The sequence below is a fragment of the Balaenoptera borealis genome, assembly GCF_965194805.1.
Source record: "Balaenoptera borealis genome assembly, chromosome: 9".
NCBI lineage: Eukaryota > Metazoa > Chordata > Mammalia > Artiodactyla > Balaenopteridae > Balaenoptera > Balaenoptera borealis.
In genome coordinates, this window is record NC_138873.1 from 116,731,064 (window position 1) to 116,759,043 (window position 27,980).

At 38.2% G+C, this 27,980-nt stretch overlaps 2 protein-coding genes across 10 annotated transcripts in view; one reads left to right on the forward strand and one right to left on the reverse strand.

Moving 5' to 3' along the window:
- BCKDHB (branched chain keto acid dehydrogenase E1 subunit beta) overlaps positions 1-27,980 on the forward strand; it is a 235,231-nt gene that overhangs the window by 106,230 nt on the left and 101,021 nt on the right. The window lies entirely within an intron of this gene.
- LOC309634699 (uncharacterized protein) overlaps positions 1-27,980 on the reverse strand; it is a 144,273-nt gene that overhangs the window by 15,425 nt on the left and 100,868 nt on the right. For 3 of the 8 annotated variants that reach the window (XR_014248307.1, XM_082405110.1, XM_082405111.1), the window contains 2 exons: positions 27,852-27,910; positions 3,742-3,829 (listed from right to left, as the gene is read on the reverse strand). Coding sequence is in view for 2 of the 8 variants with exons in the window: in XM_082405110.1 (XP_082261236.1) it covers positions 3,742-3,829; positions 27,852-27,910 (147 nt within the window). In the remaining 6 variants the exon portion in view is untranslated. Of the gene's footprint in view, positions 1-188; positions 27,911-27,980 lie in introns of those variants that run through there. The other 5 variants (XR_014248308.1, XR_014248305.1, XR_014248306.1 and 2 more) reach the window with 5 other exon arrangements.

The window sequence follows — 27,980 nt, forward strand, 5'->3', positions numbered from 1 at the left end:
TTCTGTCAGGACTCTGTATAATCTGATTTCATCCTTTCAGTTGTCCTATATGCTAAGAATTATCACTCCCATTTTAGAGATGAGAAAACTGAGTCTCAGAAAGATTAGAAACGTCCCTAAGCCTTTCTGCTAATAAGTGGCAGAACTACAGTTCCATCTCAGGTCTTAAATTTTTTTTTTTTTTTTAAATTGAAGTATAGTTGATTGACAATGTTGTGGCAATCTCTGCTGTACAGCAAAGTGACTCAGTTATAGGCATACAGACATTCTTTTTTATATTCTTTTCTACCCTGTGCTGTACATTAGGACCTTGTTGTTTATCCATTCTATACATAACAGTTTGCATCTACCAACCCCAAACTCCCAGTCCATCCCTCTCCCTCCCTCCTTCCCTTTGGCGACCACAAATCTGTTCTCTATGTCTGTGAGTCTGTTTGTGTTTTGTAGATAGGTTCATTTGTGCCTTTCAGATTCTACAGATAGTGATATTATATGGTATTTGTCTCTTTCTGACTTACTTCACTTAGTATGATAATCTCTAGCTGCATCCCTGTTGCTGCAAATGGCATTATTTCGTTCTTTTTTATGGCTGAGTAGTATTCCATTATATGTATGTATGTATATATATATATATATATATATATATATATACACCACATCTTCTTTATCCATTCATCTGTCGATGGACATTTAGATTGTTTCCATGTTTTGGCTATTGTGAATAGTGCTGCTATGAACATAAGGGTGCGTGTATCTTTTTGAATTACAGTTTTGTCTGGGTATATTCCCAGGAGTAGGATTGCTGGATCCTATGGTAATTCTATTTTTAGTTTTCTGAGGAACCTCCATACTGTTCTCCATAGTGGCTGCACCAACTTACATTCCCACTAACAGTGTAGGAGGGTTCCCTTTACTCCACAAAACAGGGATTTTTTTTTTTTTTTTTTTTTGGCCGTGCTGCGTGGTTTGTGGGATCTTAGTTCCCCGACGTGGGATTGAATCCACACCTTCGGCAGTGAAAGCGTGGAGTCCTAACCACTGGACTGCCAGGGAATTCCCAGAGGTCTTAAATTCTTGAACCCTGTTTTGTAGTAAAACAGTGCCTCCTGTTAGGGTAGTTATTTTACAGTTAACTAACTTCATGCTTTAAAAATTATCGTTTGAGTTTTGCTGATGAAATGCTTCTAAATTTGAGCTTTCAACATCTCTGTAATTTTCTTTTACATTGCCCACCTATATAATGCTTTTAAAAATATAACATTCTTACATACCGTATAAACCTTGTAAATCATACTATCGTATTTTTTTCGCTTGGCATTGTTTTTTACCTTCTATATGGAACTGGAGAGAGAGCAAGATTAAACTACATAATTATATATTTCTATTTCTAATCCTTTTTGATGTGTCCCCTTATACAGGCATACCTCATGTTATTATGCTTCCCACTATATGGTGTTTTTAAAAATTGAAGGTTTGTGGCAACCCTGCATCAACCAAGTCTCTTGGTGCCATTTTTCCAACAACATTTGCTCACTTTGCGTCTCTTTGTCACATGTTGGTAATTCTTGCAGTATTTCAAACTTTTTCACTGTTGTTATATTTGACACGGTGGTCTGTGACCAGGGATCTCTGATGTTATTATTGTGATTGTTTTGGGACACAAGGGCCTGAGCCCATGTAGCTGGTGAACCTAATCCACAAATGTGTGTGTTCTGACTGCCCCACTGAGCAGCTCTTCCTGTCTCTCTCCCTCTCCTCAGGCCTCTCTATTCCCTGAGACACAGCAATATTGAAATTAGGCCAGTTAATAACCTTACAGTGACCTCTAAGTGTTCAAGTGAGAGGAAGGGTCGCACGTCTCTCACTTTAGAAATGCTAGAAATGATGTAGCTTAGTGAGGAGGGCACGTCCAAAGCTGAGACAGGAAAGCTAGCCCTCCTGTGCCAAACAGTTAGCCAAGTTGCGAATGCAGAGGAGTTCTTTTTCAAATTTTTTCCTTGGCTGTGCGCGGCTTGCTGGATCTTAGTTCCCCAACCAGGGATCAAACCCGGGCCCTCGGCAGTGAAAGCGCAGAGACCTAACCACTGGACCGCCAGGGAATTCCCGCAGAAGAGAAGTTCTTGAAGGAGATTAAAAGAGCTAGTAAACACATGAGTGATAAGAAAGCAAAGCAGCCTTATTGCTGATATGGAGAACGTTTTTGTGGTCTGGATAGAAGATCAAAGCAGCCACAACATTCCCTTAAGCCAAAGCCTATTCCAGAGCAAGACCCTAACTCTCTTCAATTCTGTGAAGGCTGAGAGAGGTGGAGAAGCTGCAGAGAAAAGTTTGAACCTAGCAGAGGCTGGTGTGTGAGGTTTTAAAAAAAGCTATTTCCATAACATCAAAGTGGAAGATAAAGCAGCAAGTGCTGGGCTTCCTTGGTGGCGCAGTGGTTGAGAGTCTGCCTGCCAATGCAGGGGACATGGGTTCGAGCCCTGGTCTGGGAGGATCCCACATGCCGCGGAGCAACTGGGCCCGTGAGCCACAACTACTGAGCCTGCGCGTCTGGAGCCTGTGCTCCGCAACAAGAGAGGCCGCGACAGTGAGAGGCCCGCGCACTGCGATGAAGAGTGGCCCCCGCTCGCCGCAACTGGAGAAAGCCCTCGCACAGAAACGAAGACCCAACACAGCCAAAAATAAATAAATAAATAAATTAAAAAAAAAAAAAAAGGCAGCAAGTGCTAGTGTAGGAGCTACAGCAAATTATCCAGAAGATCTAGCTGAGAAAATTAATGAAGGTGGCTACACCAAATGACAGATTTTCAGTGTAGACAAAGCAGCCTTCTGTTGTAAGAAGATGCTTCTACGGCTCTTATAGCTAGAGAGGAGAAGTCAACGCCTGGCTTCAAAGCTGCAAAGGAGAGATTGACTCTCTTGTTAGGGGCCAGTGCAGCTGGTGACTTGAAGTTGAAGACAATGCTCATTTATCATTCTGAAAATCCCAGGGCCCTTAAGACTTACGCTAAATCTACTCTGCCTGTGCTCTGTAAATGGAACAATAAAGCCTGGTTGACAGCACATCTGTTGACAACATGGTTTACTGAGTAATTTTAGCCCACGGTTCAGACATACTGCTCCAAAAAAAAAAAAATTTTCTTCAAAATATTACTGCTCATTGACAATGCACCTGGTCACCCAGGAGCTCTGGTGGAGATGTACAAGGTTAATGATGTATTCATGGCTGCTAATATAACATCCATTCTGCAGCCCATGGACCAAGGAGTAATTCTGACTTTTAAGTCTTTAAGAAACACAGTTCATAAGGCTACAGCTGCCATGGATAGTAATTCCTCTTATGGATCTGGGCAAAGTCAATTGAAAGCCTTCTAGAAAGGTTTCACCATTCTAGATGCCATTAGGAGCATTTGTGATTCATGGGAAGAGGTCAGAATATTAACATTAACACGAGTTTGGAAGAAGTTGATTTCAACCCTCATGGATGACTTTGAGGGGTTCAAGACTTCGGTGGAGGAAGTAATTGCATATGTGGTGGACTTAGCAAGAGAACTAGAATTCAGAATGGAGCCTGAAGATGTGACTGAATTGCTGCAACTTGATGATGAAACTTAAATGGATGAAGAATTGCTCTTATGGCTGAGCAAAGAAAGTGGTTTCTTGAGATGGAATCTGCTCCTGGTGAGGATGCGGTGAAGCTTGTTGAAATGACAACAAAAGATTTAGAATACGGGATAAACTTACTTGATAAAGCAGCAGCAGGGTTTGAGAAGGTTGACTCCAGTTTTGAAAGAAGTTCTCTGGGTAAAATGCTATCAAACAGCACTGCATGCTACAGAGAAATCATTTGTGAAAGGAAGCGTCAACTGAATTGGCCAACTTCATTGTCTTATTTTAAGAAACTGCCGCAACCACCGCAGCCTTCAGCAAACACCACCCTGATCAAGTCAGCAGCCATCAGCACTGAGGCGAGACCCTCCACCAGCAAAAAGATTATGACTTGATGAAGGCTCAGATGATGGTTAACCTTTTTTTAACAATGAAGTCTTTTTAAATTAAGGTCTGTACATCGGGTTTTTTTTTTAATTTATTATTTTAATTTATTATTTTTGGCTGCGGTGGGTCTTCATTGCTGCATGCGGGCTTTCTCTAGTTGTGGTGAGTGGGGGCTACTCTTTGTTGCAGTGCGTGGACTTCTCATTGCGGTGGCTTCTCTTGTTGCGGAGCATGGGCTCTAGGCGTGCAGGCTTCAGTAGTTGTGGCTCGCGGGCTCAGTAGTTGTGGCTTGCGGGCTCTAGAGTGCAGGCCCAGCAGTTGTGGCGCACGGGCTTAGTTGCTCCATGGCATGTGGGATCTTCCTGGACCAGGGCTCGAACCCGTGTCCCCTGCATTGGCAGGCGGGTTCTTAACCACTGCGCCACCAGGGAAGCCCATGTACGTTGTTTTTTTACATTTTTTTTTTAGACATAATGCTATTGCACATTTAGACTACAGTATAGTATAAGCATAACTTTTATATGCACTGGGAAACCAAACACTTTCTTGTGAATCACTTTATTGTGATACTCGCTTTATTGCAGTGGTCTGGAACCCAACCCACGATATCTCCGAGATATGCCTGTACACTTAAATTATTTGAGTTCCACTCAAGATTTTCATTTCATTTAAACTATCTGCTTTTGCTTTTAGAAACAGCATGAAAAGAAAGAAATTCATCACCTCATTTCCTAGTGAACAAAGATCATAGGTACATTGTGTTCTGAGTTTAACATTTGAGGTGTAACGTAAAAAATAAAATCTACATTTGTTGACTTTCTGTTTTTCTCTTTGATGGCTGTTTAACTTACTTTCCCATTAAACTGGTACTTACACTTTATGAAATTGTAGTATTTATGCTATAATCTGTAAGATTTTCTTGCCTTTTCTAAACACTCCAGTTTTGCAGTATTTTGCTGTTAAAATTTAACTTAAAAATTATTGAAACTATGGTCTATAAAGGTTTTAAAAAATAAAATTAGGATGTATGCCACTTCCTTGTTTAATTTATCTACTCCAGAATGAAAGCTGCTATTATCAATCATGGGCAGTCAACCCTTCCAAACACCTATACTTCCTGTCGTACACTTCTCTTGATTTTCCTTCCAGGAGCTTGGTTTTTCTCTCTACTTGTTTATACTTTCTTTTATCTCTTTATTAAGCTATATAGTTTCTTACATAGCTGTTCCACATTTTGTTTATTTTTTTATTTTATTTTTAAAAATTATTTATTTATTTATTTATTGACCATGCCACGCAGCATGTAGGATCTTAGTTCCCTGACCAGGGATCGAACCCACGCCCCCTGCTTTGGAAACGTGGAGTCTTAAAACCACTGGACTGCCAGGGAAGTCCCTTAAGTTTATTTTTTAGTATTTTATTTTTGTTGATATTGTGAATAGTATCATTGTTATTACAGTTTTCCCTTTTTTGCCCTCCCTTTTTTTTTGAGTGTGACAGTAGAAGAGATTAAGATAAAGTAATGCATTAACGTGGTAACCAAACATACAGTACAACAGAGCCTGTAATGCAAAACAGCGTTTTCCGTCCCTGTCCCTAGGCCCACCCCCTAAACACAGCCACTTTATTTTTTTTATTATTGAAGTATAGTTGATTTACAATGGTTTAATTTCTACTGTACAGCAAAGTGATTCAGTTATACATATATATACATTCTTTTTCTATATTCTTTTCCATTATGGTTTATCATAGGATACCGAATATAGTTCCCTGTGCTCTACAGTAGGACCTTGTTGTTTATCCATTCCATATACAATAGCTTACATCCGCTAACCCCAAACTCCCACTCCAACTCTCCCCCAATCCCCTCCCCCTTGGCAAGCACAAGTCTGTTCTCTATGTCTGTGAGTCTGTTTCTGTTTTGTAGATAGGTTCATTTGTGTCATATTTTAGATTCCACATATAAGTGATATCATATGGTATTTGTCTTTTTCTGTCTGGCTTATTTCACTTAGTATGATAATCTCAAGTTGCATCCATGTTGCTGTAAATGGCATTATTTCATTCTTCTTTGTGTAGTAATATTCCATTTATATATATACCACATCTTCTTTATCCATTCATCTGATGGACATTCAGGTTGTTTCCATGTTTTGGCTGTTGTGAGTAGTGCTGCTATGAACATAGGGGTGCATGTATCTTTTTGAATTAGAGTTTTGTCTGGATATATGCCCAGGCGTGGGATTGTAAACACAGCCACTTTTAACCATTTCTCTGTTTTGTTCTTCTGATGGCTACTTCCATATCTCTAAGTAATACATTGTACATTTCTACAGAAATACTCACAAAAAATAACAGGATTAATGGAAAAAATAGGTTGGGCAGACCACTTAAAACCTGTCACTTTGTAACTGGAGCAAGGAAGTGTTTGTAACTAGAGGCAGGAAAGATTGAACCTGCTGAGTTCCGGAGTTACGGGCAAAATGCATTAAAGTCGGGGAGAACCATGTGGTAAACACTTCTAAAACAGAGCAGATGGGCCAGCCTGAGCTAAGAGCCGTTGTGTATGGAACTGTCTTTCTCTGAGGCTCTCAGCTCTGTGGTCATGCTTTGCCTTTTACTGTGTTTCTTAGTGGCATGAAACATTAATGTGCTGGGGCAAATTGCATGTGTGCCAGCATGCCTAGGTTAGTTGCTGCTGCCTCTGGCCCCAAAACATGTTCCACACCTTGTGCCCGAAAATTGGACTCCCCTTGCCCAGTCCCTCACGTGGCTCACTGATGAATTAGGCTTGGTTGACAGAGCCTAGGTCACATCTTTATCTTAGCTGTGATGGAGACTGGAAATTAGTTTCTAACATTCTACCTTGAGAAAGTGGGAGTAATAGTTAGGGAAACTGTCAAAAGTGGAGAGTATGTGCAAAAGTTTTGGGTTATCAGGTATAAGGTCCAACACACACATATGTGCATATGTATATTTGCACACAGGTATATCCATGAACTTAGATCTTCATTCATCAATTTTAAACGTTATTTCTTCCCCACTCTGACACATGAAGATTCAGTGTGCTTGCATTACCTCTAGCTTCACCTCATCATTTCTGCAGTTTTGAGTTATAGCATTTTATTTCTTCTACTGTTTGCCTTTCGATTTTCAATTATTTCTTTAAATCTCTATTTTTGTGTTCTATTAACTCTTCTCATTATCTGTTGACCTTTTACTGTGTAAGAAGGTGACATTAATGTCCTCTGTCTCACCTCTCCACCTCTTTCCTCCCTTCCAGTTTCCACTTTCTATCAGCTATTTATTTTTATGTTGCCAAGACTGAAAAAATTAAATTCTGTTCTGTAGCTGCAATTAAATCTTCCAATCTTTGTCTATACGTTGATTCTAAAAGTTAAAAACCAGTAAATAATACTCTTGATATTATTATGGTAACATAAATATTTTTCACCGAGTTGACCAAGGGAATAAGATTCTGTTTTTTTACATCAGGCCAAGTGTTCTCTGCCCTTGGGCCCCTCAAAGGAGATGTTCTTGGCATCCAGATCAAATGGTTTGCCTTTTCTTAGAGTGCATAAATTATACAAAATCTTGCTACATTTTAGATGCTTCGTATTTGGGCCATTGCATTCTTTTAGATCATTTTGGATTTTTTAGAGTTTCGAATTACCTTTCCTTTTCTCCTTGAGAAAGCATAACCAGCCTATATCTTGCAGAGCAATACTGTGTCTTGGAATCTCCTTTCTGCTTCTCCAGGGAGTCCTCTGGTCTCCAGTTCTAGGCTTGACTACCATTCTCTGAATCTGCTGCATGACAGTCTTTGGAGATGTTTATCCATTTCACTCTTACAGACATTGTTTTATGGGTCTTTCCTCTTCTGTGGTTTTCTCCCTCATTTTGCTGAGGGAAGTACATAATTAACTTCTTCAAGCAAAAAGTGTATGGACAAGGGAGACTTGTATTTATTTTGGACTCACAGTTGATTGACACTTGACTGTGCAAATTGTGTGTGTAGAATTCTGTGTTCACAATAACTTTCACTTAGGACTTTGAAGAGGATGCTTCATTATATACTTGTATCATATTGGGGTAAAAAAGTTTCATGCCTGCCTGATTCTCATTCTTTTGTAAGTGATCTTTCTGTGTGTTTGTTTTTCTGGAAACGTTTATTTTATTTTATTTTTTTTGTACTTTTATACTGAAATGCCATAGGTCTGTTTCTAAATGCACGTCTGTTTCGCTCATCTTGTTTTGCCTCTCATGACTTTCCTCTGGGGATTTATTACTTATTTAAAAATAATTATATCCTTTCTCTTTTGTATATTTGCTTTTCAAAAAACTCTTACCCGTTGGTGAGTAGACCTTCTCGATTGATTCTCTGTGTCTCTCATCTTTTCTGTCCTAGTTTTTGTCCCATTATGTTCTTGCAGTATTTGGGACATTTCCTCTATTTACCTTTTAATTCTTACTTTGCCTATTTTAATTTCAGCAATCAGAATTTTTTTTCTTATGCTCAGTTCTTTTTGAAGCATGCTGTTTGTGTTGTTTTATGCCATATCTTCTTCTCTTGTTCTGGGTATACTAATATAATATAAATTCCATTTATATATATTATAAAATAACAATAGTTTTTTACAGTTCTGTTCTATACATTATCTCTGTTTCGTCAGTAGTTTTGGTTTTTCCGGTGATACGTATTTTTTTCTCCCTGTCGATTGTTCTGGAGAGCAGACTGGTACAGTTTTCCCATAGGTCTCTCTCCTCAGCAGGTGTCTTTTCCATGGAGAGAGTGCACAAGGGTGAGACTTTGCTATTTAGGGTGAGTGAATGGGCAGGAGGGGTGCCTCTAGATGTACAGTAGAGCTAGGATTAACTCTTGGACATCAACCCCTCCATTAGAGGCCTGTCTTTGTAGGCAATTTGAATGGTTTTGTCAGAGACTGGCTTCTTTGCCGGGATTGTCTCTGGGGTCAGGGTTGGAGAGATGTGTTTTATTGGGGATGTGGGGCAATTGGTACAGCTGCTTTATATAATTCCCCTGTTTTCATTCCCAGTTCTTACACCCACCTTCCAGACCTACTCATGAGCCCATCTGGGGTCTCTGGGGACCTTAACTTCCTCTGCCCCTGTCCACCCCCTCTGCACCCCCATGGGTCTGGGCTTTAGCTTCCTCTGCCCTTAGTCTACATTCCATCCCACATCCACCAGAGACTTGTTTCAGTCTCTTTTGCCTAATTATCACTACCCCTCCCCCACTTTGTTGTTTTGGCTGTTACCGGTTTTTTCCCCCTTTGTATTCATTTCCTGCCTCAGGAGAGAAGCAAGACAAAAGCATACATTCAGTCAGTCGTCTTGAGTTGGAAAGCTTCTCTATTATGTTTTTTTTTTTCATTTTTTTAACAGAAACCCTGATGATTTGTGTGTCTTAGTCTATATATGATTTCACCAAAATCTTACTCATTTCAATAGTTTCTTAGTTGATTTTGTCTGATTTTCTTGGTTGGTAATCTTATCCTGCAAGTGAGACCAATTTTGTCTCCTCTTTTTTAATCTATATACTTATTTTTTTCTCATTTGGCCAGAACTGCTGAACAATGTGGAATGTCAGCCATGATGGCGCACATTGAATGTGATGTTTCTAAAGCCTGATCTTGAATGGACTGAATTGTTAAGTAGACCATGAAGAGTATCTTCATTATATAGATTTCTGGCTTATTGACAAGGTATCAGAAATCTCCCACACAGGTAGCATTTTTGAGTGAATGGATTTGGCATTTAACGGATTTGGCATTTACAGCCTGAGTACCTCTTATACTTCTTTTGCCAATAACCCCAATTGCAAAATTGGTGATGGGAAAGAAGGGAAAGTTAGCTTTCTAAAATACTGAATCCTTCCAATAGAGTTTAGCAAATTTTAGATGACAAAGGTGGTAAATCATCATTGGACAGCAAAATGAATATTATTTCTTGACAGTAAATCAAGCAAAATAAGATTAACTAGCAGCTATAATGGATCTTCTTCCCTAAAGCCAATAAAGACCTAGTGAAACAACCATAACTGGAGAGATGCCGACATGTCATAAGTGTGGCCTCCCTGACTGACAGCTAAACAGCGGGTCATCGCAAGGACAAAAAGATCTGGTTTTTGGTTATCATGTAGAAGAAATTAACCGCTTGATTTATTTTTATTTTTTAAAGGTGCTTTAGGAATTGCCTTGTAGATATTAAAACCAATTCACGATGTGAAAATCCAGAGTATTGTATTTGGAAGTGCTAGGAGGAAGCTGTGGGGAAGCAGTTTTATGTCGAAGAGACTGTATCAGTTTTATCCATAAAGGGACTGTAAATCATTTGGAACTGTCAAAATGAGTGCCTCTTGTGGTTGTGAGACCCTCATTGATGGGAGAAACTTGATGATCATCTGGCAGAGACGTTAAGAGAAGAATTGGGGAGTGTTGTGTGAAATGAAGGGAAACCATCCTTTAGCATTTTGGAATATAAAAAATATTGGGTTGGCCAAAAAGTTCATCCAGGTTTTTCTGTAACAGTGGACAGAAAAAACGAACGAACTTTTTGGCCAGCCCAATATCTCAGTATTAAGTAATGCAATAAAATAATACGGATATTATAAGAAGTTCTCCATTTACCTTTTATGTTTTACACAGGATTTCTCTCATTTCTAGTAAAATGCCTTGTGTCCTTAGACTTTCCTTTTTTAAAAAAATGATTTCATGTTATTTTATTTTAATTAATTAATTAATTTTCTTTTGCCCGCACTGCATGGCATGTGGGATCTTAGTTCCCCAACCAGGGATCAAACCAGTGCCCCCTGCAGTGGAAGCATGGGGTCCTAACCACTGGACCGCCAGGGAAGTCCCTCTTAGACTTTTCTTTTGCTAACTTTATCATCTTTTTATCATAATCGAGTGGTCAATTATTTCTCCAGTTCTGAGTGGAACTGAGACCCACTAACCAAGTTTTATAGTGATTTTATTATAAATCTCTGGCAGTTGCCTTTTTAACTTTCCACAGCTGCTTTCTCCCCCCACCACCTCACTCCCCCTCACCCCCCAGGGTAACCCACTTTGACGTAGACTGGATCACCTACAGTATCTCTTTTTTTAAAAATAATTTTATTTATCTATTAATTTATTTAATTTTTGGCTGCATTGGGTCTTTGCTGCTGCACACGGGTTTTCTCTTGTTGCTGAGAGCAGGGGCTACTCTTTGTTGCAGTGTGCGGGCTTCTCATAGAGGTGGCTTCTCTTGTTGTGGAGCACGGGCTCTAGGCGCACGGGTTTCAGTAGTTGTGGCACACGGGCCTCAGTAGTTGTGGCTCGCGGGCTCTAGAGCGCAGGCTCAGTAGTTGTGGCACACGGGCTTAGTTGCCCTGCGGCATGTGGGATCTTCCCAGACCAGGGCTCGAACCCGTGTCCCCTGCATTGGCAGGCAGATTCCTAACCACTGCGCCACCAGGGAAGCCCACCTGCAGTATCTCCTGAACTGTTTGTTCCTTCCGTTCTCAGTGCCTTACTCAAGCCATCATGATTTCTCTCTAGGACATAGTGTCCTCTTGCTCCTTTAAAGCCCACGCTTTTGGCCAGGGTAATGTTTCTAAACTGAAAAACCACATGAATCCCCGCTCCTATAGTTCAGTTCTGTCAGTGGTTTTGGGTTGCCTTCAAGACAATGTATTATGACATATGGGTCCTCCATTCTCGGTCCCTGGTGCGCTATCTCATATCATCTTCTGCTGTTTTCTGCACACACGTGTGATAGCCTAGCTCTACCAAATTGACTATAGTTCCCTGAAAACACCCTGCTCTTTGTTGCTGCAGCCCGTTAGCACCTGTTGTTTCCTCTGCATCTCCTTCCCTAGATGGATCTGAGGTCTGATGAGCCTTTCAACACTCAGTTTACATGTTTTCTCCTGCAGGAAGGTTTTCTGGACCTGTTTTCTCATGGTCCTTTAAGTCTTTCCTTCCATCTCTGAGAGCAGGTTTCCCTTTGTGTTGTTTTTAATGTCCTCATCTCATTCCCATTAGACTCTGCCTTTTATCTATCTTTCACAGCTATTAGTATGAGTGGCATCATATAGCAGGTGTGAAATCAAAGTTCATCTCTTGTCCCATGATATATGAACTCTCCACTTATCCAGAGGTTAGGTTTCTTAGAATCTTTTTTCCATGATGTGGCTAAGTAGGTAGAAAAAGAATTCTAAGTAGCTTATGGTCGGTTGCCATAAAACCTATGCATAAAAGCACACACACACTGATTTTGTGAGGTCCTTAATCATATCCCTTCAACTTTTACTTTACATAGGATTCTAACAAACTTGTTTACTTAGTGTCATAGCTCACATTAGATTAGAAGCAACATATTAGAAGATGTAGAAGCAACACATTCGAAGGTGGGGAAAAGTTATGTTGACAAAGGTAAGGACGTTGACAAGACTAAAGCCGACATACTCATAGCCTGAAAACAAGGCACGCTGTGGGAAAAGAAAAAAACAATTAAAAGTACATAGAATATTAAAAAAAAAAGTCATAGTAGTTTGTAGTTACTTAATGTAGAAACAAGGTAGACGTTTACCTTGATTGCAATGTATTATATTTGATGTTCCAAATTCTACCTGCCATGATGAAGAGATTAATTTCTGCTCTCCACACTGTGTTTGAAATGCAATCTTATTGCTTAAAGGTATGAGTGGGGTGAACTCTCAAATACATTGAATAACTCATCTCCCTACAATGCTGGATAAGTGAGTTCTTGCTGAGTTTCCTTCTGAATGCTGCAGGGTGACTGGTGCTTTGCTTCTAATTATTAATTTCCCTTTGGTTATAATCACATTGCTAGTAATGTTATGCAGCGATCTTCTGTTAGGGCATTTTTCTATTAATTTCTGATTTCTCATATCACACTTGGAAAATAATAAAATGACCCCTTTCTCTTGGCTCTTTTTGCTTTTTTTTGTTTTTTGTTTTTAGTTCTTTCAATCATGGAACTGCTTATGAATTTTTGATGGCAGAAACCTCAGTATGTTATTAATTTTGATACTATTTGTATTAATTTCCTCCAACATTTTCCAAACTTTGCTTTGACTGGATTGGTGGGGAGGAAAAAAGGGGGAGATTAAGTCTCCATGTTTGTAGATTGAGATATTGATGTGTGACAGGTACCATGTGTAGTAACAGTACTACAAGTCCCTGTGCTGGGGCTTGGGGCTATTAATCTCCTTGGCGTGACTCACTTGAGGCATGATTCTTCTGTCTCCTGGTGTGGTTAAACTCCTCCAGGGGAGGCTGGGCTGGTGGTGCCAAAGGGCGGAGACAGGTTGGCTAATCGGTTAAGTAGCCTTTTATCTGAGAGTCTAGTTTCTCATTAGTATTTCTGACCAAAAGGGTTGATGGTTGGAAATATGGATTTTTTTTTGTTTTTAATTAGTCTCTGTAGGGATGAGAGGCTTATTTTTGAAGACTGGAACTTTAAGGAAGCCTGACAACCTCAATTTCCATGTGACTGAAACATTTTGGCAGCTGCAAAAGCTTTCACAAGTAGGAGTAAGAGCCAGACTTTCCACTGGGAGTGAGACTCACGCAGAACCTGTCCCTCCGCTCTGGGTTTACAGCGGTTCCCTTGGGACATTTTTTAAAAAATTTTATTGGAGTAGAGTTGATTTACAGTGTTGTAGTAGTTTCAGGTGTTCAGCAAAGTGATTCATTATACATATACATAGATTCATTCTTTTTCAGATTCTTTACCCATATAGGTTATTACAGAGTATTGAGTAGAGTTCCCTGTGCTATACAGTAGGTCCTTGTTGGTTATCTATTCTATATATAGTGGTGTGTGTATGTTAATCCCTTGGGACTTTCATGCTCCTGCCTCCCTAACGATTCCAAAGACTCTCACGGGGCTCTCATCAGGTGCATTATAAAGGTCTTCACTGCTCCATCCCATATTTATGCGTTTTAATCAGGTCAGCTGATACCTCCCACAGGCACAGAGCTGTCTATTGCTTCATCATCTCTACGAGAAAGGTATTTTCCTCCTCTCTTATATATACCACCATAAAATCATCTTCTGCATTACCACAGTTTTACAACTTGAGAGGTAGAGAGATTGGTTGTTTTGCCTAAGATGCTGGAGGAAAATAGAGAAGTAGCCAAAAGTGAAAAGCCTGGCTCCCTGTGCAAACTAACACCCTGATGACGGTCCTCAAGCTCCTTCTAGACTCTTCCCGTAAACATGAGGCGACCAGTTTTCTTGTCCCGCAGCTCTAGTTGTTAGAAAGACTTCAGCTGAAATGTGCTTTTCTCTAACTTCCACCTATTGACTTTTTTTTTTAACATCTTTATTGGAGTATAATTGCTTTACAATGGTGTGTTAGTTTCTGCTTTATAACAAAGTGAATCAGTTATACATATACATATATTCCCATATCTCTTCCCTCTTGCATCTCCCTCCCTCCCACCCTCCCTATCCCACCCCTCTAGGTGGTCACAAAGCACCGAGCTGATCTCCCTGTGCTATGCGGCTGCTTCCCACTAGCTATCTATTTTACATTTGGTAGTGTATCTATGTCCATGCCACTCTCTCACTTCGTCCCAACTTACCCTTCCCCCTCCCCATGTCCTCAAGTCCATTCTCTATGTCTGCGTCTTTATTCCTGTCCTGCCCCTAGGTTCTTCAGAACCTTTTTTTTTTTTTTAGATTCCATACATATGTGTTAGCAAACGGGAATTGTTTTTCTCTTTCTGATTTCACTCTGTATGACAGACTCTAGGTTCATCCTCCTCACTACAAATAACTCAGTTTCGTTTCTTTTTATGGCTGAGTCATATTCCATTGTATCACCTATTGACTCTTATTCATCTCTCTCATAAGACCATGTGTGTACCTACTTCTACACGACTTGTCTTTGAATATTTGGGCAACTTCCAAGCCTCCTCATAGTCTTCTCATCTCTAGACTAAATATTCTGTCCATCCCATTCCACCGTTATTTACATCTTTTGGTTTCCAGATTCCTCACAGTACTGACTGCTATTCTCTGGACATACTCTCAATGTCCTATGACCCTTTTAACTTTAGGTGGCTTACAGATGATACTTGAGATATTGTCTGTCTAGCTGAATGCCTAGAAGGACTTATTTTCTCCTGAGACCTGACCTCTGTCATAACCTAGAGGGAGACTTATGATTTTTACGTTTCTGTTTTGGAATACCTGAAAAGAAGTGAGTTCCATGTCATTGGATATGTTAAGCAGATACATGTGATGTCAGGGAAGTTATAGATAAGAACAAAGAGAAAGCATGTTGGGAGTGTAGTGTGTTTACAAAAATAATTTAAAATGTCTATTTTAAAAAACACCTTTATGAAATACCAACTCTAAAATATAGGGCATATTAGGAGATGGTTTGGGAGTTGCTAGTCTACCATCTTCCCAGGTTGCAGCCTTCCTGAATAAAGCACTTTTCTTTTTCCACCAAAAAAAAAAAAAAAAATAGGGCATATTAGAGTGCATAATATTGAGAATAATACTTGGAAATATTATTCTCTTAGAAGTGATAATATTATATCACTTAGATGGTTTTGTTCTTTGAGCAATCACCGAATCAACTTGGAGGGATATTTTGCATCTGTGAAAGACTGCATCTTTTGTCAAAAACCTTTACTTCACAAAAATTTCATTGATATTTTCCCTGCATGTCAACATATAGCGCTTTAGTTTTGTCCACGTTTGCCCACATTGTTTTACTTAGTTCTTTATAGAGTCAGCATCTAGGGCAATACAAATAGGTTGTTACGATCTTTAAAAAAACCCTTAATTAGCATTATTATTAGCATTGTTTTGTTTATTACCAACTATTCACCCATTTCTTTTACGAGGATAATGTTAACTGTGGTTTGTTAGATGATCCGAACCTTTTATCAGTGACATTTTTGTAAATGGAATATTGTTTACTCTTAATTCTAAAGTCAAATTATTGAAATATGCGTTGACCTTACTATAAATTCGTGACTGTGTAGCTGATAGATTTTGCCAAATTATGGCAATGAGAGTTTTTGTGGTGTCTCTTTTGACATAAGTAATTCTTTAGTGACTATGTTAACAACATTACCCTGTAGTGTATAGGGTCTTATCTTTGTTCCATGTAATTTTTTAAATGTGTGGCTGTTGTGAGATATTTAGTCCAATGATGTTGCATATAAGGACACTCAGTGAGAGGGCTCTTGGGTTACAAGGAAAGGATGTTGAAAACCCAAAATCTCTCAGGCAAACTGTGGTCTATAACAGTTCCACCCTCAGGAAAGAGAGGCTCCTTGAAACTTCCATGACTACTAATCTTGAGAGAGAGCTTACACGGTCTGGTTGGACTGAATCCTCTAGCCATCTTATCAAGCCAGGGCTATGAAAGTAGGGTTAATTTGCATCCCTTTTGGGCCCATTAATCAAAATGAAGATGGTAGGAGTACATGGATGGCATATTGGGTCCTTTGGCAAGTAAGTGTAGGGTGTGTGTCATGAATATTTCCCATTTCTTGATTTTCCCAACAGTCTCCTCAAAGTCACTCCCCAGAAATGTACAGTAAGAAGTTGAATTTGCTTGGATCGCTTAACTTTTTTCGGAGAATGGGTGAGAAGGGGCTTCCAGCTTGATCTATCAGTATTTTTCTACAGCAGGCGCCTGCTTTAGCCTTTTGTGAGGATAATCTGATACCCTCCTCCTTTTCTTTTCTTTTTTTTTTTTTTTTTTTTGCTACCGCCAAGTATCCTATCTTGGTTTCTGTAGGTCCCCCAAGCTGTAAGGCTGGCTGCACCGTCTGGGTAGTTCACAGAGCTTTGGGCTCTTCTCATGGAAGAAGGAACTCAGGCCCTGGTTGCTGATGACCTTGGGCAAGTGAGTCAACCTCTGCTCTATTTTCTCTAATTTATAAAATTAAGACTTTCTTTTTCTCCTACTCTTAAAAAAAATGTTTACAATAACTAAATAAAAGATAAGTTTCTTGAGTGAGTTAACATCTATCTGGATACTTTAGCTATATATAGATAGGGTGACTTTTCAGATTACTAGAATAAATTAAACAAAATGCCCTAAATGGGTTCAATGTGTATTCCAGATTGTCTATGTTAAATAAAAAGTGTGAGTCTGGTCTAATTTGTAGAAACCATTTCAGTCTCTTTCGAGGAAAAGCAATGTAGTTATTTATGTTGTCCATGTAAATTATATTAGAACATTAAAGAACTTCAGGGGACACTGAAGGATTGTTTGGTCACTTAAAGCCTTAAAGTTCTTTCAGGGAGTCTAGTTGATTCATGTGGACCCTCCAAAATCATCTAGTTAACCAAATTTTAAAATTGCACCAAGATTATTGCATCTCTTTAGGGCTCTCACTTTTTAATTTAATTTTGATCTGTTTAAAAAAAAATGACTTATGCTAAGCCTGGAAAAGGATAAACTTAATTCCAGTTTTTGTATCCCAGAAGTCTATTTTGCCTTTATGGTCCTATTAGCTCATTAACACTCCATTTCTTATAATTGGGTGCCCTGTGGACCTATAGACTTCAGTAACCTAAGCTGCAATCTGCAGTTTAACAATGCAATCTGCTCTGAGGTTTATGATCATAAAGCTCCTTAATGAGACTCCTCTGTTTGTGGATCTAAAACTGTTGTACTTGAGGTAACAGTGAGACTAAAGTCTGATGTGAGAAGGCTTTGAAAGTTAAAAAGCACTCTACAAGCGGTAGAACTGTCAACTAATGAGAGTCAGTCTGTGACTCACTGTAGTTCCCTGGCTTTTTCTTTCCCATGAACCATAGAAAGAGCCCACTGTAGGGGGTTGGAAATATTCTTTCTTAGGGTTGTGGCATGACAGAGTGGTTGCTTTTTCCAACCACCATATGTGGTGATTAGGCTGTTCGGAATGACATGGGGGTACTCTCTGAACAAACAGCAAAAGCCTTCCAAATAACTTATAATAAAGGAAGTATGTAAGACGTTTTCCCCAGCCAGATGTAATCTTCAATAGGAGAGGAATGAATTTAAAGTGACTTTCTACAGGAAAATTTGGGATAAATAGCTAGAAACAGAAAAATGGCCAAAAGACCCTATTCATAACAAAAACAAACTATAGTATGAATACATTTTACAAAACAGCTGGTGAATGTATGTAGAAAATAATAATAAAATCTTAGGAAAGGTCTTAAAACAAGACTTGAACATACTGTGTTCTTGGATGGCAAATTAATAAACACCATTTAATACAAGCCCAATTCCAATCCTAATGGAATTTTTTAGTTTTTTTTAAAAACGGCCTAAAAATATATGAAACTTTATATAGAAGAATAAATGCCCCAAAATAGCTAAGAAAGAAGAGTGAAGGGGATTTTCTATTAGCTGAAATTGAAACTAACTGCAAAGCCATGTGAACAATCTATGGCTAGTAATTAACAGATAGGTCAGGGGTTAGCAAACTTTTTCTGTAAAGGGCCAGATAGCAAATATTTTTAACTTTGTGGGTCATGTGGTCTCTTGTCTAACTCAGCTCTGCCTTTATAGCATGAAAGCAGTTATATGGGTGTGACTGGATTTAGTTTTCAAACTGCGGTTTGCCAATTCGTAATACAGATCTTACAACAAAATAGTGCTTACAAGCAGATAGCAAAATATGTGACAAAGGTGATATTACAAGTCATTTGGAAAAGAGAGTTTGTTTAGTAAGTGGTGCTGACAAAGTTTATATTAATCTGAAAGAACTAAAATTAAATTCCTAAAATGTAAAAATAAATTCTTGGTATATAAAGATTTAAATATAAAAACTAAACAATAAAAGAATATAAGAAAATGTAAGAGAATATGGTATAATCTGGGACTGGAGGTTGTATTTTTAAACAAGTCAGCAAATAGAGAAGCTGTAAAGAAAGGAGAGAAGCATTTGACTACGTATAAATGAAATTTTGTTTGTGGCAAAGTTACAAAATTTGATGACTTATAAACAAAACATGATAACATATAATCTATAAAAAAAGAAATAAAATGGCAGCCTATGAAAAATATTTGTAACATATGTGAAGAAAAGGGCTAATGTCCATAACGTGCAAAGTGCCTCTACAATTAACTCAGTAAAAAAAAAAAAAAAAAAAAAAGTGCAGAGGGGGCAGTTCTTGAGAAGAAAACTAGTGGCCAGTGGCTATAGGAAAAGATGCTCAGAGTCATTAGAAGCTGTAAAATGGGATAATTATAGTACCTGCCTTATAGTATTGTTGGAAGGATTCAATCAAATAATACAAATAAGGTATTAAAGTGCTTGGCACATAGGATGTGCTCCACAAATGTTAGTGTGTTACCCTGTAGAAATAAAAGCACAAGTAGGCAAGGATTGCTGATAAAGGATAGTTAACGCTGTTTTGTTTGTAGTTGGGAATAGCTGGAAACAAACTAATGGAAATTAACTGAAGTATAGTTAATTTACAATATTGTGTTAGCTTCAGGTGTACCGCAAAGTGATTCAGATTTCAGATTCTGTTCCATTATAGACTTTTACCATAAATTATGTATCATTACTATGGAATTTTATGAAGTTATTTAAAATAACTATTTTAAGTGATAATCCATATAGGTTTAGAAAGTGTTTTATGATGTATTGTTTAGGAGAAATGCAGGCTTTAGAGAAATAGAGAAAGTATGACTTCAGTTTTGTAAAATTGTAGGGCAAAAATCCTTTGACGTGTTTTTATATGATGCGGAAACATTCCACATTTAAGAATCACTATTTTGATGCAGAATATCCTAAAAACAGCCTGTACAGTACACTGCCTTCTTCCAGTACACTTTTCAATATCTGGTCTCTCATTAGACCTCCTCCTCTTTCTTGATATTCTGAATGTGCGTCAGGTTTTATTCAGAGGCCTCTAAAAGAGGTTATACCTTGTATTTACTGAAATTCTAAACTACAGTGAGTCAACAGTTGTATAGAGCACATGGGGTCAGTCACCATCACCTTGCGCCTTTTTTATTATTCCATGAAGAAACCAAGAAAATAGTTTTAAAAGAGCATTGTGGCTATTTAGTTGGATATTGGTAGTTGGGAACCTAACTTTTTGTTGGCTGTGATCAGCGATGGAATCGTGTGCTTCAGCTGGAGGGGCAGGAGTTTATATCTGTACGTAAATTCAGCGCTCCGGGGAAGGTTTTGAGTAGGTTAGTAGCTTGATAATAAATGATATCTTAAAATTGTATTGTTCTTTAGTTTTCAGAACAGATTTTGGCAACAGCAGTAACAATAGCTAATACTTCCAGTGTTGGGCATTGGCTGAGCACATTACACTCGCTCCTCTTTTAATCCTTCCAACCTTAAAGGGATAGATGCTGTTATCATTTCCTTTTTTAAGACAATGTATTTATTCATTTCTTTATTGAAGTATAGTTGATTTACAATATTGTATTAGTTTCAGGTGTACAGCACAATGATTCATTTATATATATGTATATGTTTTATATATGTATATATATATTTTTTTTCATTTCCTTTTTACTTTTGAGGAACAGATGCTTAGATGAGTTGAGTAACTGACCTTTGGTTAATTGTTGAAAATACAAAAGCTATGTCTTCTACCAAGTAGAAGAGATTATTTTTGAATTAGTGTCTGAGCTGAGATTTGATACCAAAGCCTGTGTATGTTGTTGATCTTCAAGGTCTATTTTCTTCTCATTTGATTGCCACATTAATTCTGCCCAAAGGCCAACAGCAGTTAGTAGATTCTGTGGAAATAATTATATGGCATAAAAAAGTTGGGTCCTGTCAATTCTCCTTTTAGTTCCTTGTAGAGTAGGGGATAGGATAACTTAGGGTCACATCCTGCTTCTTGAAAAGTCTTATCATGTTACCTTTGAGCTTAATATAGCATCAGATGGCAACAGAACAACAGTCAGTCTGATTCCTCTAAGGCACAGAGAAACAGTGCTGGAAATTGATGCTTCTGCGAGCCCTGGCATTGGGAACCACTGCTTAGTCATGCCATGCTGACGGGAATGACTGTTTAGCTATGGAACCTGAGCGTCAGTGGCCAATTGCCAGTAAGATGAGGCAGCTGCCGTCAGCCGGGCAACTGATCATGTGGACGGGTTGGTTTTGTACCCCTTCAGGTTTAGATGTGAGATATAAAACTAATTTATTAATACTAGTTTATTCAAAATATGGTTCAAAAACACTTGTTCTTCTCCAGCCATTTAGATGTTCTGGTATTTTTAAATAAAATATAAGGCCATGAATTAATTGTTGTCTCATACTTTTATTGTTGTCTTGTTGTGTTCCCCAAGTACTTTATCCGTACAACTAATGCATTATCCATATTATGGTAATTTGTTTACATGCATATTCCCAGCCTTGCCAAGGACTGTTTGAAAAAGGGCTGTCTTATACAGTTTTGTGCTCTAACAGGTGACAGACTTTTAGGTGATCACTTAGTGTTGAACTGACCTGAATGGTAAAGTCAATGTCAGTGTTTTGTCTTTGTTGTTCAGAATGTACATACGCATTTGCTTAAATTTAACCCAAACTACAGGTGTCAGTTTAGCTGGAAAAATGAAAATTTTATCAATGAATATAAATGTAATTTTATGTCTTATGGTCATATATTTCCATATATAACCCCAGGCTCTCTATTATTTATATGGAAAAAAGGTTAAAGCCCTCACTTTCTGGCTGTTTCCAGCATTTTACATAAGTAATTCATTTATTTCTTACCACCTCAGCATGAGGTAGCTGCAGTGAAAATACTGAGGTATGGAGAAGTCAAATGACTTACCCCAAGCCACATACCAACAAGGCTTGAGCTAGGATTTGAACCTGGGCAGTACAGCTCCAGAGTCTGTGCTCTTAACCAATGCTTTATCCTGCCTCATTGACTTGTATATGGTGCATGTGTGTATGTGAGTCTATATCCAGAAAGAGAAAGAGATTGAAAGAGATGTTCTTTGTGTGATGTTTTGTAAGGGACTGCATTATCACTTTTTGGAAAATATATAATATTTTGCAGAAAAAACTCTGTTTTCCTAAGGTCAACTTTTAACAGGGAGTAAAATAATTTTTTTTCATATAGATTTTCTTTAAGAGGAATTTAGATGACTTGGAATGAGTTTGGAAGGGAACCAACAGAAGAGTAAGGAAATTCAAGTCACGTTATCATAGGAAACGTTGTCGAGATTTCATTTTAAGACTGTTTTATAAAGGAGTTGAAAGTGTCTTTCAAATATGTAAAGGTAGCAGTTGGCGGAGAGTTTAGCTCTCAGTTCTTTATAGTTTGGGCAGATAAATTTAGGACCACTTGGTAGATGCTTTAGAGAAACAGCTTTTTGCTCAGTATAAGGTGGAAACTTCTGCATGGATGGGCTGACTTAGAAAATAATGAGCTTTGTCTTACCAGAATGATCAAAAATAGGATGGAAACAGGGACTCCACTGAGAATAATCAAGCATTTGGCTGATTGAATAATTGAACTTGGTGACCAGATATGAAGTTCCTTCTAAACCTGAAATTCGGTGATTCTAACAACCTAGACAGAAGGGATTCTGCTTTATTACTTTACTCTTATTGCACACCTCACCACCTAGGAAAGTTCTATGTAAGTGATTGCTAGTGGAACTCATGCTCATTCAGTCCAGTGGTTGAGAAAAATTTTGGTGAACTGTCAGGGAAAAAAATCTAACTGCTGTGTGTTTAAGAGAAATAAGAGGAGAGGAATTGAAAACTGCTAATGCAGAAAATTGTCAAGGAGTTTTTTGGCAGAAGGGGAAGCAAAGGAGGATGGTGTAGGTTGGTGGAAGTAGGCTCAGGAGAATGTTGTTATTTTCTTTATTTTAAAGAGGTGGGATAAATAAGAACATGATGGGAATGGTCCAGTAAGAGCACAATTTTGAGTTATTTGCTTATATATATGCCTACATTTTTTTCTAATTTATTCTAACTGCTAGTGTTCTATTGTATGAATATCTTAACATTGATTTATCTGTTCTCTCCTTAATGGAGATTTAAGTTGTTTTCTGGTTTTCTCTATTATATATAATGCTTTAGGGAATATTTTTATGTTTTCTTGTGTGTGTATGCAATATTTCTCTCTTGTAAATACCTGAAAATGAAACTTCTAGGTCATACTTCATCTGTATTTTCAGCTTTAGTAGATGTTGTCAAAGTGTTCTACAGTGTGGTTGTACCATTTACATGCTCACCAGCAGTATATGAGATGTTTTGTTGTGATAAATCCAGTTGTGTGTAAATGGTAACCTGCTGGGCTCAGTTCTGCATTTCTGTAACTACTATGAGGTTGAATGTCTTTTTTAAAGTGTATTGGCCATTCTGGTTCCTCAATATAAATTCTCTCCTCTTTTTCTACTGGGGAAAAATTTTTCTTAATGATTTGTGGAGTTCTTTATATTTTCTACATGTGATGATATATATCTATATCTGTATCCATATCTCTATCTATGTATCTATCTATCTACCTATCTATCTATCTATCCCTATGTATTTTTTTTCAGTCTGTGGCTTGCATTTTTACTCTTTTAATGGTATCTTCTGATGTACAGAAGTTTTATGCTTTGTTGTAGTCACATTTATTATCTTTCCATTTATAGTTTGAGCTTCTTCTATCTCACTTAAATCCTTCCTCATCCCAAGATTATAAAAATATTCTTTTATATTTCTTTGAATAGTTGTAAAGTTTTACCTTTCAAACTTAGGTCTTCAATCACTTTTAATCACACTTGATGTTTTTAGTGTGGTTTAAGGTAGGAATCCTGTTTTGTTTTGGACGCCCCCTATTTATTGACTAGTCTGTCCTTTTCCATGATATGTGATGCATCTTCTGCCAGTAACTAATTGTCATGTATGCATGGGTTTGTTTGTGGGCTCTCTGGTGTGTTTCTTTGCTTCTTTTTAGAGCCTTCCACCAACACGTCACTGTCTTAACAATATAGCTTTATAATAAATCTAGATATCTGGTAGAGCAAGTTTCTCCAACCTGCTCTTCTTACTTTTTCTTGGCTAGTTTTGGTCCTTGTGTTTTTTATAGAAATTTGAAGATTAATTTGTCAAGCTCCCCCCCACCCCCCCACATACAACCTGTTGGAATTTTGATGGGAATTGCATTTAATTTATAGATAATTCGGGGAATATGACATGTTGATAATATTGATTCTTCCTTTCTATAAATATGTTTTATTTCTCCATTTATTCAAGCCTTTTAATCTTTTGTATATTTCCCCACACACTTCTTGCTCATGTTTGGTTAGATTTATTTCTAGATACCTTAGAGATTTAATTGTTGTGATGAATATGATCTATTTTTCCTATTACATTCTCTTTTCCTACTACTGGTCCAGAGGAACATTATGTATCATTGAATCCTGAGTTATATGGGAGTTGACTGGATTAGTTATGGAAAGGGCGATTTGGAGGAGGCAGTGGCTCCTAGAATGGAGAGACCATACTGAGGTATGAACCACATAACATCCGTGAGAATGGAGAAGAGGGTTCCATAGCTGTCCGAGGCAGGCAAGCTGGGTGACTGGGGAAAGTGAAGGAATAGAGACTGGGGGACATGATAATAAGCGAATGCTGAATGAGATTGGGTGCATAAGAGGAAGTGTTGAAGAGGGATAGTTGAAAGTTCATTTGAGGACTGCATTTCAGTCACGGCCCTTTGATTGTAAAGACTAGAATTCATGAGTGTTAGTTTAGGAACAGTACGGACAGCACTGTGTGAATGAAAGGGGCGCCTGGAATGAGTCCAGCCGCAGGAACTGGCAATCCAGCTGGGTCTTAGGTCTCTTTGTCAGGTGGGTTTTGATTCCTACTGATGTTCATTTGATTCTCCACTTTCCATGTACCAGCTTCTTCATCATCCTGGCTTCTTCAGCTCCGATTCAACCTTTCAATGCCAGCGCCCACTACCAACTGGCAATTTTCCTACACATCTTATTTTAAATTCCAAACTGTGAGGTTGGCCCAATCATCTTTGTAACCTGCCTCCCAGGTTGCTGGCTAGCCCACAGATTGGCTGTTTTTCCTTTTTGTTTGTTTGGGTTTTTTTTGGTCTGGTGCTCACCGTTGGTTTTGTCCTTTGTAGGATGACTGCACATCCCAGTTTGCCCAGCATAATTATTGTTCCAGAGCAATTATTATTTTTTTCTCAGTGTTTTAAAATCGAAGTATAGTTGATTTACAATGTTGTGGTAGCTTCTGTGATTCAGTTCTACATACATATATATCTATTTTTTTCAGATTCTTTTCCCTTATAGGTTATTACAAAATATATAGTTCCTTGTGCTGTAGAGTAGGTCCTTGTTGGTCATCTATTTTATATACAGAACAGTTATTCATAATACCTTCAAAACTATCTTGGTTTGGACAGTACATTATTTGGTTATACTACTCATTAGTCTCTGGAGCTGTACAACATGACTGCTTATTCCGAAAGCAGGAATTGTGGGACAAGAGTGTGGTGCTGATTGGTAACTAGGCTGGGGAGGGTGGAACTGAGTAACATCTCCGCTCCGTGTAGGGTATAGTAATGGTAGCGTTGAAGAATCTGTGAGATGTCCAGAGATACTCCACTGGGGATAGGGTCTCATGCTAATGGAAGGGAACAGATAGAGTATGGCATGTAGATAGGTGTCCAGAGACCTAAATCAAGCAGGTAGATCCATAGTCTGAGTATTCAGATAGGGGTCAGAGGAGAGAATGGTTTGGCAGGTGGTTGAAACTGGCACGTCTTTATCAGGCAGAGGGTTTTTTCTCTGGATCAAGGGTTAAGGGGACAGGACTCAGGCATGGAACATCACGGCTGTGGTACCATATTCCAGTCACAGACTGATTGGGCAGGATCTAGTCACTAAAAGACCGGACAACAGGGTCAAATTTAGCTATGAAGTGACAAAGCAGAAGGGAGCATGACCTAGCAGTGAGACTCAAGTACAGGTATATTAGGAAAATTATACTGAGCTGACTTATTCCCAGGCAAAAGCTTATTATGCTGGATTATTTTATTTATTTATTTGAAGTATAGTTGATTTAAAATGTCATGTTAATTTCTCCGGTACAGCAAAGTGATTCAGTTTCATACACACACAGGCACAATTTTTTTTTAATATTCTTTTCCATTATGGTTTATCATAGGATACTAAATATAGTTCTCTGTGCTATACAGTAGGACCTTGTTGTTTATCCATTCCATACATAATAGCTTACTTATTATGATTTATTCTTCAGCACCAGCGTGAAGGCTGGAATGTCAGTGAGTATACATCTGAAGGTAGGAGTATCCCAATCTGGAGAAAAGAGTAGGGAGTGGGGAGCCCCATGCCTTTTGATAAACTTTGCTCCTTGATGAGCTGAAATAAGTATATATCTGGTATAGGAAGATTCTGGGTGGATAGAAAGAACATTCTAAACTCATATCTGGATAAAACCAAATTAAATTAAACATTGTTTGACAGCAGCTAAGAATTACTGAGAAAAGTCCTCAAGTTATCTATATTTAAAAAAAATCCCACTTTAGATCGGTTTCAGTGTAAGTATAGGGCCTTAGAATTATGGAGGCTATGTTTATATTTGCCTATTTTAATAAATTTATATAAAAATGAGCTCACTTTTTCTTTCAGTCAACTCTGACAGTGTCACAAGCTCTAAATATAAGCAAAGTGTCTACGAAAAGAAACAACAACACTATTTCCTGATGCCTCGTCCTGTAAACATGAGTTTATCAAATGACAGAAGCTACTGGGCTTTTATGCTGGGAACCTGTAATTGGGAAACACATGTGAAGTAGTGATATTTGGAGAAGGCTGAAGTGTCTGATGACAGACGGAGGTGAGGGCTGGCGAGGTGTGGAGAGGGAAGTTTTGAGATTATTCTCTGTGTGTGTCTGGAACCATGAAATAGCATAACTAGAGGTATGTGTTGTGGTAGAACTAATAGCTAGGCAAAGGGTGGTTTAAAGAAACCTGTTGGAAAATTAAGTGTCCTTTTGAGGTAATATCCCGTAGAAATGCTGAAGGGCATTGCTCCTAAGTCAAATCTTGAAGGGTTCCAACATAATTATAAAAAAAAATTAGCTCTGTTAAAATTACCCTTAAAAGAATTAGGCATACATCTTTTTGTTTTGTTGTTATTATCTAGATAGAGAAGAGAAATGTCTTTGTTTCGAGGGAAAAATGGGTAACAGGTGTTTTGTTTGTGTGGTTTGTACTTTTGTATGTGTGCGTCTACCATAGAGTAGCAGATAATGTCTTTTTACAACTCATAGGAAGACTTACTTTCTTCTCTACCAAAACGCTAGACTTGTGGAAGCTGACAAAAGTCATTATTATGATTTTTGGCTCACGAAAATAATGATATCTTGGAAAAAGTGAAGGAGTGTGGCAATGAAAGAAAGACATCTGTAATGCAACAGACAAATTATTTAAACAAAAGATACAGTGTTTCTTTAATTGGATTCTCATGGCCTATTGGTTTAAAATATGCTGACCAAAGACACTATCTGGAAGAAAGGAACTTTGGATTTCTAAATCAGTTTTTCCAGTTTGGGTTTTAATAGAATTCAACAAACTTTTATTGAGTCTCCACTCTGGAGCCAGAGAGCCTGAGTTTGATTCTCGACTTGATGATTCTACCTCTCTGTGCAGCTATTTCCTCACCTGTGAAATCGAGAGGATAACAGTAGTACTTACCCTCTATAATTATTTTGACGAGGAACTGAATTTTGATTATGTATAAAATATTCAGACCTTGCCGCTTGCCGCTTTGACACACAAAGTCAACTGAATTAGAGACTGGGAATTTAAAAGTACTCACACTGTCTTTGTGAGAGGAACAGGTAAGCCAGGTAAGCGACCCCACAATTTCAGTATTTTCTGATGGAGACAAGAAAACATTTGTCAAAAGTTGCTGTGGGCCCTGAGGTGGAACAAACAGCAATCTTAG